At 38.4% G+C, this 11,375-nt stretch overlaps 1 protein-coding gene across 3 annotated transcripts in view; it reads left to right on the top strand.

Annotated features, from left to right (window-relative positions):
- Positions 1-11,375, top strand: part of KIAA0586 (KIAA0586 ortholog) — a 67,585-nt gene that overhangs the window by 20,103 nt on the left and 36,107 nt on the right. For all 3 annotated transcript variants that reach the window (XM_031066322.1, XM_031066323.1, XM_031066321.1), the window contains exons 18-25: positions 707-787; positions 4,996-5,192; positions 5,394-5,515; positions 6,092-6,273; positions 9,031-9,190; positions 9,744-10,008; positions 10,630-10,871; positions 11,257-11,333. In XM_031066322.1, the coding sequence (XP_030922182.1) occupies positions 707-787; positions 4,996-5,192; positions 5,394-5,515; positions 6,092-6,273; positions 9,031-9,190; positions 9,744-10,008; positions 10,630-10,871; positions 11,257-11,333 (1,326 nt within the window). The remainder of the gene's footprint in view (positions 1-706; positions 788-4,995; positions 5,193-5,393; positions 5,516-6,091; positions 6,274-9,030; positions 9,191-9,743; positions 10,009-10,629; positions 10,872-11,256; positions 11,334-11,375) is intronic.

The raw sequence follows: 11,375 nt of genomic DNA, 5'->3' as shown, positions 1-11,375 counted from the left end.
CTTTCCCTGCAACTTTTCAGAAGTGTTTTTAATCTTGATCTGAGCAGCAAGGAAGGTTTTTGTGCAGCTCTAAGGGTAACTGCTGTGTGCTGAGTGATAAGGACGGAGTGTGTGAAGGCAGAGATTATTTTTGTGTGGTTATTGTACATTCCATTTTCCTGACTTCAGGAGTTAGGTCCTCCAGAGTCCTGTGATCCAGGTATTCACTGAATCAGACAGAGATTGTGGACAAAAATAGTGATTTGTATTTAAAATTCTATCACTGCATCCCAGCATGTTGATGAGAGAGATGGAGCTCCTCTCCTATGAGGAAAGGCTGAGAGAATTGGGATTGTTCAGCCTGGAGAGGAAAAGGCTTTGGAGTGACCTCATTGCTGCCTGCCAGTACCTGAAGGGACCCTACAGGAAAGAGAGAGACTATTTACATGAGTAGGGACAAGGGGGAATGGTTTCAAACTGACAGAGAGAAGTTTAGATGGGATATTGGGAAGAAATCTTTGATTGTGAGGTTACTGAGACCCTGGCACAGAAGCTGTAGCTGCCCCTGGATCCCTGGAATTTTTCCAGACAGGGTTGTATGGGCCTTGGAGCACCCTGGGATAGGGGAAGGTGTGATTTAACTGATTTTTGTCATGAAGGTTTTCTGCTAATGCATTTCCACCCCCCCAAGATGAAATACCTAACAACTGCAATCTCTCTTTGTAAGACTCCAGAAGAAATACACAGTGAGGAGGAAGACACAAAGCTTCCAGGAGCTAACTTCATTGATGTTACTGATGTCACACAGGTAACCCCATTGCAAAGGTGTCTTTTCCTTTTATTGTTTTTATATTTGTTTTATATTATTCTGTCAAAACTGGAAACACAATGTAAAGGAACTATTTTGCTTTCTTAGCTGCTTTAAAAGTACACTTTGTGAGCAATACTGAACTGTTTACAGTGTTATAGAGGATATTAGAAATTACTGTGTGTTGGTGAGTACAGAAGCTTTTGAAAAATTAGAGTAAAAAGCTAAAATTAGCTTTTATTTGGATATGTTAGAATCCACTAGAAATACAAGTATTTCTCTAAAATCAGCAGTGATTATAGCACTTAGAGTCTACAGTTTAAAACTCTGCATGTAATGAATATAGTGACAGGCTGAGAGAGCTGGGGTTCTTCATCCTGGAGAAGAGAAGGTTCTGAGGAGACCTTGGAGCACCTAAAGGGGCTCCAGGAGAGCTGGACAGGGACTTGGGACAAAGACCTGGAGTGACAGGACAAGGGGGAATGGCTTCAAACTGACAGAGGGCAGGGTTAGAATTAGATTTCTAGAAGAAATTCTTGACAGTATTGTTGTTCCTGGTTTATGGTAACACAGGTTTATTTGAGATCCTCTTTCACAGTTGAATTTTTTCAGGTAGCAAATCCTTTCCTTGGTTAGCTGACCTCTTGTCTGGGGCGTCCAGAGAAACACAACATTGGTGAACCAGCCTGTATTAAACTTTACTGTGTGCATTCAGAATTTCCCCAAAATTTATTCTTTTTACTTCTTCTATGTGTTCCTGATCCCAGGATTAGAGTGTACATCAAATATTAACCCTAGTGCTTGCAGATAGATTTATTTTTAAAATGAGTTAATCATTTAACATTATCAGTTCGTTAAAACAGCCCTAATTTGATGTTTTGTCTGTCAAAAGTGTGTAAATGATTTATTAATTTATAGTTTCAAAGTTACCTTATGTTACTGGAGGGGAGGAGTTAAATCTCTGTGGACATTGTTCTTCTGTTAGCACAAGAAAAAAAGCTTTAAAGAAATCATTTTAGGAACTATCAAAAAATGCTGCAATGTTAAATTTTTATTATGTGAATAATAGTTACTCATCTTTTATTTTTTCTTTTTTTTTTCCTGGATTGCTTTTATCTTTTAGTTTTGGCAATGGGATATATTTTAACCACAATACCAAAATTGTTCCAAGTGAAACATATGTTTGGCCTATGACCACACAGACAATGTTCTTAAAAATGTGCAAGGCAAACACAATGGGAGAGCATAAAATCAGTCTCTGGAGTGGCAGAGGTATTTAAGACATCAAAAGAAAGCAAAGTTATTGTTATAAAAGAGTCTTCAGATTCATGAAAGTATGTGCATAAAATGCTATACAAAAAAATAGCTTTTATTGTCTTCCCCCCACTCCCCTTTTATTATGAAAGCTTAATTCTGTTAGGACTGAGCAGGATAAGTATTTGTGTGAAATATCTTCCTTTTCTGTTTGTTTCCTTTTTCTGTGTTTGTTTTCCCTGGCAGTGCTCCAGGCCAGGTTGGACAGGCTTGGGGCAGCCTGGTCTGGTGGAAATGTCCCTGCCCATGGCAGGGGTTTGGGACAAAATGGTCTTGGAGGTCCTTTCCCACCCAAACCATCCTGGGATTATTTCAGAGTGAGAAACTTGCTCAGCTCTCAGATTTATTGAGTCTGGTCTCAAAATTCTTACAAGCAGCCACATCCTGCAGTTCCTTCAGCAAACTCCCTGGGATTTCAGATTAAGTGCACTTTTTGTTCTCTCTGAATATGCTCTAATTGCAAGGTAGGGGATTTTTTTCTCAGAGTTTTTGCTTCCAATTTGAATGCCACAGCAAAATATGAAACCTGCAGAGCTCAGGTATTATAAATGTAAATGTATTTTCCTCAACCCTCATTTCCCATTGATGCTGTTGGGCAGGACATTGGTATTTTTACACTTCACTCTTCAGACAAAAGCTCACAGGTGACACCTGCAATGCAGCCTGACCTTAATCCTGAGAATTCCTTTAGAAATCCATGGCTTAAGTTTCTTATGAAAGACTCTGCATATACATGTTTGGTAATGAAACAAAACTAATCTATAACATCTAATAATTTCAAACTTTTTTTTAAGTTATCTGAATATAATTTAGGAAATAGAATTTTGGCTTGATACTTTATAATAAAGTACAGTGATTAATATTCCAATCATATCTGAAAGACTTTCTAATTTATGCCATATTTTGATTGGGGGTTGTGATAGATATTTTCAACAGTCCCCAGGGAAGCAAAATGCAGAATTGAGTGCAGAGTATTCAAGATTGGTCTACAAGTTGATATATGTCCAAGTTCAATCTGTATAATTAAATACTGACTATTACATTATTTTTTTATTTCAGCACAGATAGTATATCACCCCCAAATGAATATGATTTTGTGCATTATTATGGATTTGTGTGCTATAAAATATAAAATATTTTAGAAATGCAGTAGAGCTGCAACAGTTTGTCAGAGTTACTAAATAGATGTAAGATGTATTGTATGTACTGGCTTTATTTAATCCAGATGTTTGTATTTTGCATATTTTCAGAGGTATTAAATAGGCAACATCAAAGAAAATTGATGGAGTAATGCAGGCAGAGGAAAATACATAATGAAATGCTGGACAAAGACATCTTTACATTTGCTGTCAGAATGAATTACTGTTCTCAGCACACATATCCCAACAGCATGAGCTGCTGAGCAGCTTGCAAGGCACCCAGGGCCTTCTGACTTAACTTCTCTGCTCATTTCCACGCCTAGAATGGTTTAAAAATCTTTGTTTAGCACCCAAATACACATATTCTGCTTTTCTCCCTGCTTTGAAGATTATCACTATTTAAAGACCCAGCAGTTCTTTGTGTAATACCCATCAGAGACCTCTCTGACTCTGCAGTTTTAAAATGTATTAAGGCAGGAGAAGTGTTGATGCTGAGATGTGTGTAATACCCATCAGAGACCTCTCTGCAGTTTTAAAATGTGTTAAGGCAGGAGAAGGGTTGATGCTGAGATTGGGAAGGAGACAGGAAAATGTTACTTTTTAACCCCCCTTTCTCTTTTCAGTGATTTTTTTTTCCATAAATAATATATAGCATGGGATCTTCTTATTTTATGGGTTGAAAGTAAGTTTAATTTATATAAGGGAAAAGGAGACTTTTTTCTTCCTTTCACTGTGTTGGAGATTAATCTTAGTAAATATAGATTTACAGTGAGTTTTTATGCACCATCACATATTTGTCATTGGTAAATCAGGGCTCAGCTCCTCATCTCTTTCATTTGACATGCCAAATTTTCTTCTTAGAGAGTCATATTACTATTAGAGACATTTGTTTTTAATATTAGAAGTGGAGGTTGCAGGTTCTCATTCATCAGGAGGCATTACTGTATGATGGCTTAGTGGCTGCTTTTTGGGGCTTGGTGCTGTGTTTGTGCTCCAGGGGAAAAGGAATCTTTGGGAAAACCCAAATATTTTAACTCACTAAGTCATTTCTCTAACTTTTAAGGAATAGAATTTTAACATTAAAATGAAGGCATCTGTGAGGGTTGTCTGAATTATTGCCCAGAAATACCTTCTACCTTTCAGCAGCTGGAGTTAATGGAAGTGTAAACACACATGTGACATATATGTAAACTATTTTCTAGTTTCCAGTGCTGGTAAGTTCATTAGAGATTTGATTGACTACATGCTCATTAACTTTTGTGAATTTGTCTTTTCAGACTGGAGACTTTAAAGAACAAGTTTGATTTATGTTAAGAAAAACAACCAAAACACCAAAACCCAACCCAAACAAACAAAAACCCTGACTCAACAAGTAACTGTAGAATGTTTCCTAAAGTTTTTTGTTTAGAGGAGGAACATTTCTGGTGGGACATTAAAGAAACCTGACGTGGGTCACAAGTAAATTTTTCAAGTATTAGCATTGCCACTGGCTCCCTGCCCTGTGCAGCACAGGCAGGAAATATGAGCCAAATCATGTTTTACTGAGCAGTTCCTATGGCTTTATACCTCTACAGATTTATGATTTGCTAAGCTTAGAGTTGTATCAATTAACTGCAACACACTGAGGAGGGAGAATGTGGTTTGTGTGCTGTCCTACATCCACAAATATTTCTTAAAATAAAAAACCTGACAGCTACCTCAATGACATTGCCTTCCAGAAATGTACCATAACTTAATTTACTGCTTATTTATTAGGATCAGGAAGAGGAGAAGGATGAAATTCCAGAATTCCTTGAGCCTGTTCTGGAGCTTAATGGCCAGTTTAAAGTTGCCTCACCACAGCACAATAGTCCTTTGTTTCCTCCTGTGGCTTCTGCTCCTCAGCAGCCTGCTGATATTTTGGATGAACTGATTCAAAAGAGAGAAACTATAGAAAACAAGTTGGTCAATTGGTGAGTTTCAACTTAACAAAGTGGCAAAGGATATATATGGAAGAAGGAATGATTTCCTAATTATCCTTCCCTTTTTTCTCACTTCCATTCCCTTATCCATTCTCCTTTGAGCTGCCTTGCATTTTATGTCAAGAATGCTCTTTTGTGTGCTTTTAGGTGTCTTGGTCTTTGCTGATACTTAAATGGGTTTTATTCTGCCAGGGTGGAACAAGAAATAATGGCAAAAATTATCAGTGAGATGTGCCCAGCTCAGACAGAAGCAGTGCCCAGCACTAGCAGCTCCATAAAGAGTGAAGACAGTGAGGCTGTGACCCCTGGCACTGGTAAGTAGGAATTATTGTTCTCAGCAGATGGATTAGCTCAATTTTTGGCTAATTTTAACAAGCTGTGTAGGTGGCTGTTGCCTCAGCCTAAAGGGGGATAATCCTGAACCAGTGAAACTGTGAAAAGCTGCAGTGCACACCTGAATTTATGTGGAAACAGAGCCAGTGTTACAAGGCCATTGAAATAAATTATATAAAATAAAAAGAAAACTTAGAATAGCAGCACTGTACAAATCAACTTCTGTTATTGGCCACTTAAATCACATTTGGCATTTTGCTGAGCCTGTAATGTTTGTTTGCCTTTCTTTTTTTAATAGATATGTCAAAAGTTACTTCCCTTATGAATGTGTGAGAATGGAGAGAAAGGCATTTCTCTTGTGAGGTCACTGCCCTTTGCTGTTGCCTTCTTTTATGCTCCTGATTTCTTTCTCTGCTGTTATTTATCTGGAAGGTTAAAAAAAAAGACTTTTTGCAAAGGAATGTTTAAAATTCCACAGAGAGTCAGTGGCTGCAGTACAGTATATGGATTTTAGGAAGTGAGACCTGGTTGTGTGCTTCACATTCCTTCATTTTCAGTTGAAGTTGCAGGTGGTGGAGGATTCCAGCTCTTTGTCAATGCTGGTGTTCCTGTGGACTCAGAAATGATAAATAATTTTGTAAAGGAAGCTCTCAGTGAAACCATTGCAACCATGCTGGGTGACAGCCAGGCTCAGAGAGCAGTTCCTGATCCTCTTCCTCCCAGCACCACCTCAGTGATGGTAAGAGCCTGTTTTATTCAAGCTTTTCTGCTGAAGTTCTGATGGACTTGCTACTTAATTTCATGTTGTTGAATGATAGCTCGTGTTATTTTCAACCAAAAATAGTCATTCTGCTTTCTTGCAAACAAATGAGAGATAAAAAAAAATTAATTTCCTCATCTAATAAGGAATGGAAGCTGAGAGCAATATTATTTTTGGTCTTGTGGGCTTGCAGCCATTCAAGATCTGTTAAAATGACTATTAATTCTTTCTGAGTTTTGACTTCAGTAGTTTTGAATAAATGCTTAATTGATGAGTAGAGCTTCCTGTAATACAGGATAATTTCCTGTGTTCCCTTTGATAATCAAATGACAGCTGGCTCTTCCTTTGATAACAACATGACTGTGCTGCAATCTGGTGTTGTGTAATGACTTTGGGATGCTTGTGGAAATTGCTGTGCTTAGAAATCCAGCTATGGAAGGCTTTGTTGAAAGTGGGATCAGTCATTCTGTTCTGCTGCAGTGCAGTTAGCCTGAAACATCTCCTGCCTGCTGCAAGGGCCAAAGAGGTGATTTTATAGGCAATTTAAAGGTTTCACTGCTGAGGGCTCAATCTCATCCTCCCAGCATCTCTTCCACTCCATCACAGCTTGAGGAGGGCCTGATGTTCCTCTCAGCTTGTTCTGATGCTCAGAAGCCTCTTCTGTTGTCCATTCTACATTTACTGATCTCCCTTGTGTTCCTCTATCAGCTTAAACTGAAATATCCTTTAGCTGAAGTGGTTGAGTTTTCCTTGCTATATATATTTGTGCACTTGAAGAGAGGAGTTTTCTCCTCTTTGGCCTTTTTTTTGATTAGCCTAAAGAAAGCAATCATCCATTTTTTGACTCTTGCTGTTGGGCAGCACTTTGATGTTTTCCAGTTTAGATTGGTTTCAAGCACAGGTAATACTAAAATGTTAATAAACATTTTTAATAATAATGTGGTCTCCAAGATGGGGTTTCCTCAATGCCCTGAGCTGTAGTAGTGATTCTCTCCTGCCTTTATTGGAATCTCAGGTAGCTAATTATGTTTTTTAAAGTCTTTCCACATTTTTTAGCAGGATAGCACAAGTTAAAGGATAGCTAGCAAAGTTTTTGAATTCTTCTTTTTCCATTTGTACTCAGCTCATAGCAGAAGTTCTTGAATATGTAGTTTATGCATTCTTGTTTTCTCCTTTCCCACTGTGAATTTTCCTATCTGGAACTGAATTTCAGCTGTTACTGGGTTCTTTGGTGTTCAGGATGTCACACAGTTGGTGTGAGCTGCCAAATGTTCCTGCAGGTTCCACTTTCCATGTGAAATTTTAATAAAAATCATCAGCCTGAGGACATACTCTTCAGAAATTAGCCTGGAAGTCTTCCTATAGCCTCACTGCCTTGTTTTCTTTATGAAATGTCAGAAAACAAGGCTGGGAAAAACCTGCAGAGGTCCAGCATACTCCTCCACAGCAGGCCAAACAAGAGCCATCATATTTGCTTGTCAGGTTTATGTCCATTGCTGTCATCTTTTTAAGGAGCATCCCAGTTCTCTTTGTGCTTCTTTTAGTGCTTTGCTTGTCTTGGTCATTGCTTTGTTTGTAATCTTCTTTTAGCTGGTTCTTCTTGCCATAAAATCATCTTACTGACTCAATTTTTTCCATGTAATGAAATATTTTCTTCTTTAACATTGTCTCAAATGCTTTATTAAAATCCATATAATAATGGAATTTATAGACTGGACATTAGGAAGCATTTCTTTACCAAGAGGATGGTTAAACATGGGGTAGGCTTCCTGGAGAGGTGGTTGGTACCATTAAATATTGGGTTTTGGGGTCTTTTTGCCTCTCTTGAGGTTGGGATTGAAAGCGCTTGAGATGATATTTTGTCTTCAGACTCAAATGTTTACTATTTCTTATTTATATCACAGTCTTACAAGCTGTGAGTTCTAAAGCATTCTACTAACAAGCTACAAAATGGTTCACTATCTTTTTTTACAAGGTCTTTTAAGGTTAAACTATCTAATTAAGAAATGACACCTAAATTATTTTCACATTTAACTCAATAACTTATCACCTGAAATTTGCAATGTGGACTTTTCTGATTACAAAATACCACCCAAACCCATGAAGAAGAAGGTGAAGAAGAACATCTAGCCACTGCCTTGAAACTTCTACCTTGCTTTGTATATATTGCTATATTCTGAAACTGTAAACTCTTAAGTTTTCTACCATGTGATATTACACACTTTTATTCAAACTGCACACCCATAATCCCAGTGCTATCAATCAATTTTGGAAGTTTTCTCCATGGCTTCAGGTCAAATGTGGTATTTTCTTGTGGATCTGTGCCTTTTAGCACAGAAAGTTTCAAATTCTCAGCATCCAGGGCTCTGACAGTTGATATCCCAAACCTGTCAGTATTTCAGAGGCATTTGGACAGTGCCTTTAACAACAAATTCCACCTTTTGGTCAGCCCTGAATTGGTCAGGCAGTTGAACTGGATAATGATTGTAGTTCCAACTGAAATAGTCTGTTCTGTTCTATACATAATGATTTCCCAATTTAATCATTTTAATGCTTAATTCACAGGTTTTAATTAATTTTGGTGCAGCTTCCTGGAGGAGTTAGATCCATGGAAGCAGTTGCTGTTGTGTGATGAGCTGCCTTTCCCTCTCTTCCTCAGCTCTGTCTGGGGCTCCTGGGAAGGCAGGAATTCTGCACTGAGATCATAACTGTGGTTATGATTTTTCTTCCCCTCAGGAGGCTCCTGTGCCTACTCCAGTGCCAACACCCCAGGCCACACCACCACCAACACCACCTTCAGAAAAAGAATTGCCTCAGGTCAAAACTCCAGATTCATCTCCATCTCCTCCAGAGATGAGTGGGGATGTTCATGGACATGAAAAAATTAAAGAAACAGGTATTGAAAATAATAATTGAAGTTTAGAAGTAGCAAATATGCTTTAATCTGCTGCCTTTAATTTTCTTCTTCAAAGAAGTGTTATCTCTCAAGATAAATATTCTTGAGGCTATAATTCAAGTGGAAACTCATGTTCTACAAAAATTTAGGGGCTAATTTATATAGAAAGCAAACATCTTTTATTTGGTAACAGTTCTATTTTGAAAATTAATGCACATTTCTATGGTCTGTGTGATTTCCACCCCTCCCAACCCCTCCACAATTTCTCACATCAGAAAAATAGCTGTCTTTTGCTCCTTCCTGTGCTTGTAATGTTAATTTAATCAAATGTACACTCTTCAAGTAAAGCAGCTTGATTTTTTAAAATGCAGAGCAGTCTCCCTTGAGGAAGAAACTGAGGTTTTATTCTAACTTCTTCAGGTGCCAGCACTGTACTTAAAAGAAGAAATTCTTAATCTAGTCTTTATAACTATCAAAAGCTATCACAAAAACTGCAAGTGCTTGCTAGAACTGACTCTCTCTGTCTGATATAGACTTCCTGCTTTCCTTTCAGATCTGAATTTTGGCTTCCCACGTGCAGGAGTTGAGATTGCAGCTGCCATGGGCCGTGTTGTCACCCCTGTGGTCACTCCTGTGGTCACCCCTGTCACCACACCTCCCCCAGTAGCCACACCAAGCCCTCCTGTCTCAGAATGGGGCTCCCAGGCTGAAAAAAGGGAAAGTCCAAAGCTTCCAAACCCGTGGGATGGTGCAGAACTTCCTCTGGAAGAAGAGAACCCCAGTCCTGTCCCTGAAGAACCATTCTGTCCTGAGACTGTGTGAGTCAACAGGCTGCACCATTTTCTCATTCCTTAAAAACTTAAATATGTCTATTCTTTCTAAAGATACGCTCAAAAAGTCAGAAAGAAATGCTAATGTATACATCAGAAGGCATTTGAGATACGGCAGGATTGGGTTTTCATTTTTTTTTTAATTGCTTGAAGTTCAGTTTAGAGAAAAATATGAAATCAGGGTCTTTCTCAGGATTTATCAGCCCTTATTCATTGCCCTTAGTAAATTTGTATTGTTACACCTGCCAGTAACACACAGAGTGACAATGAAATATTGTATTATTAGCATTTAAAATTTTGTGTTACCTCCTTGGGAATACACATGGTAACTTTTAGTTATAGTTAGCTATAATTTTTAGTTGTTTATATATATTTAGTTATTAAATATAAGAAACTCACAGATAATGATTAACCATGTTAACTCTTGAACTATTCTGTAAGATGCTGTGCTCTCACATTGGAAAAAATAGTTCAAAATTAGTTTATTTTCAGAATTAATTATTTTCAGTAAAGAACTAGAATTAGTTGTTTTCAGTATTGAATTAAGATGATGTTCTGCACTGTTGGGTGTGTCTGGGTGTATTCACAGTGCACATTCTATCCTTGCAGGGAGATGTCAGTGGCCAATGATGAGGAACCAGAGGCCTTGGTTTTCCCATCCCAGCAGCTGCCGGGGAGGCCCTTGGAGCCCCTGCCCTGCCCTGCCCAGGTGCCATCCCCTGTGCCCACAGTGAGCTCTGGGGTGTCCAGCCAGGAGAGCAGCCTCACTCCCACAGGGACTGAGACCACAGACAGACCCCTCTCAGAAGGGGAGGTGCTCTTCCCCTATGGGCAGCCCCTGCCTGCAGCAGGTAACTAACCACTGTGGAAATCAGAATTGGAATTATTGACTTGCAATTAGCAAAGATTGACAAGGACTTGTTGTTCTTTTCCATGTCACTGAACAAAATGCTGCTGTTTATTAAAGAAAAAAATATCCAATCTGCTGTTTTGTCATGAGATCAACTTGGAAAAGAATTGGGACTTGTCTTGCTTAAGTACCATGTGGTGCTGAGTTGTTTTTGTGTAAGTGTAAGAAGTAGGAAAAGAAATATGAAAATATGTCTTAACAATAGACATCCAGCAGTAGGAATTTCCAAATTTACTGAAGCACATTGTTGCACAAAGAATGTGGCTTGGGTTTTCTCTCATGTAATTTGAATGTTTTTAATAGTTGTAACATAAAATATTTTTCAGCCTTAGCAGAAGGAGGATTATCTCTTCCAAACCTGGCTGAGAGCTTATCCAGTACTCTCCGAGATGCCAATGAAATGGTAAGGAACTCTTTCATAAACATCAGAGATAATGTGGGTTCT

Source organism: Geospiza fortis, unplaced genomic scaffold, assembly GCF_000277835.1.
Source record: "Geospiza fortis unplaced genomic scaffold, GeoFor_1.0 scaffold23, whole genome shotgun sequence".
NCBI lineage: Eukaryota > Metazoa > Chordata > Aves > Passeriformes > Thraupidae > Geospiza > Geospiza fortis.
Note: the sequence above shows the minus strand (reverse complement) of the source record. Positions and strands in the feature narration are given on the sequence as shown.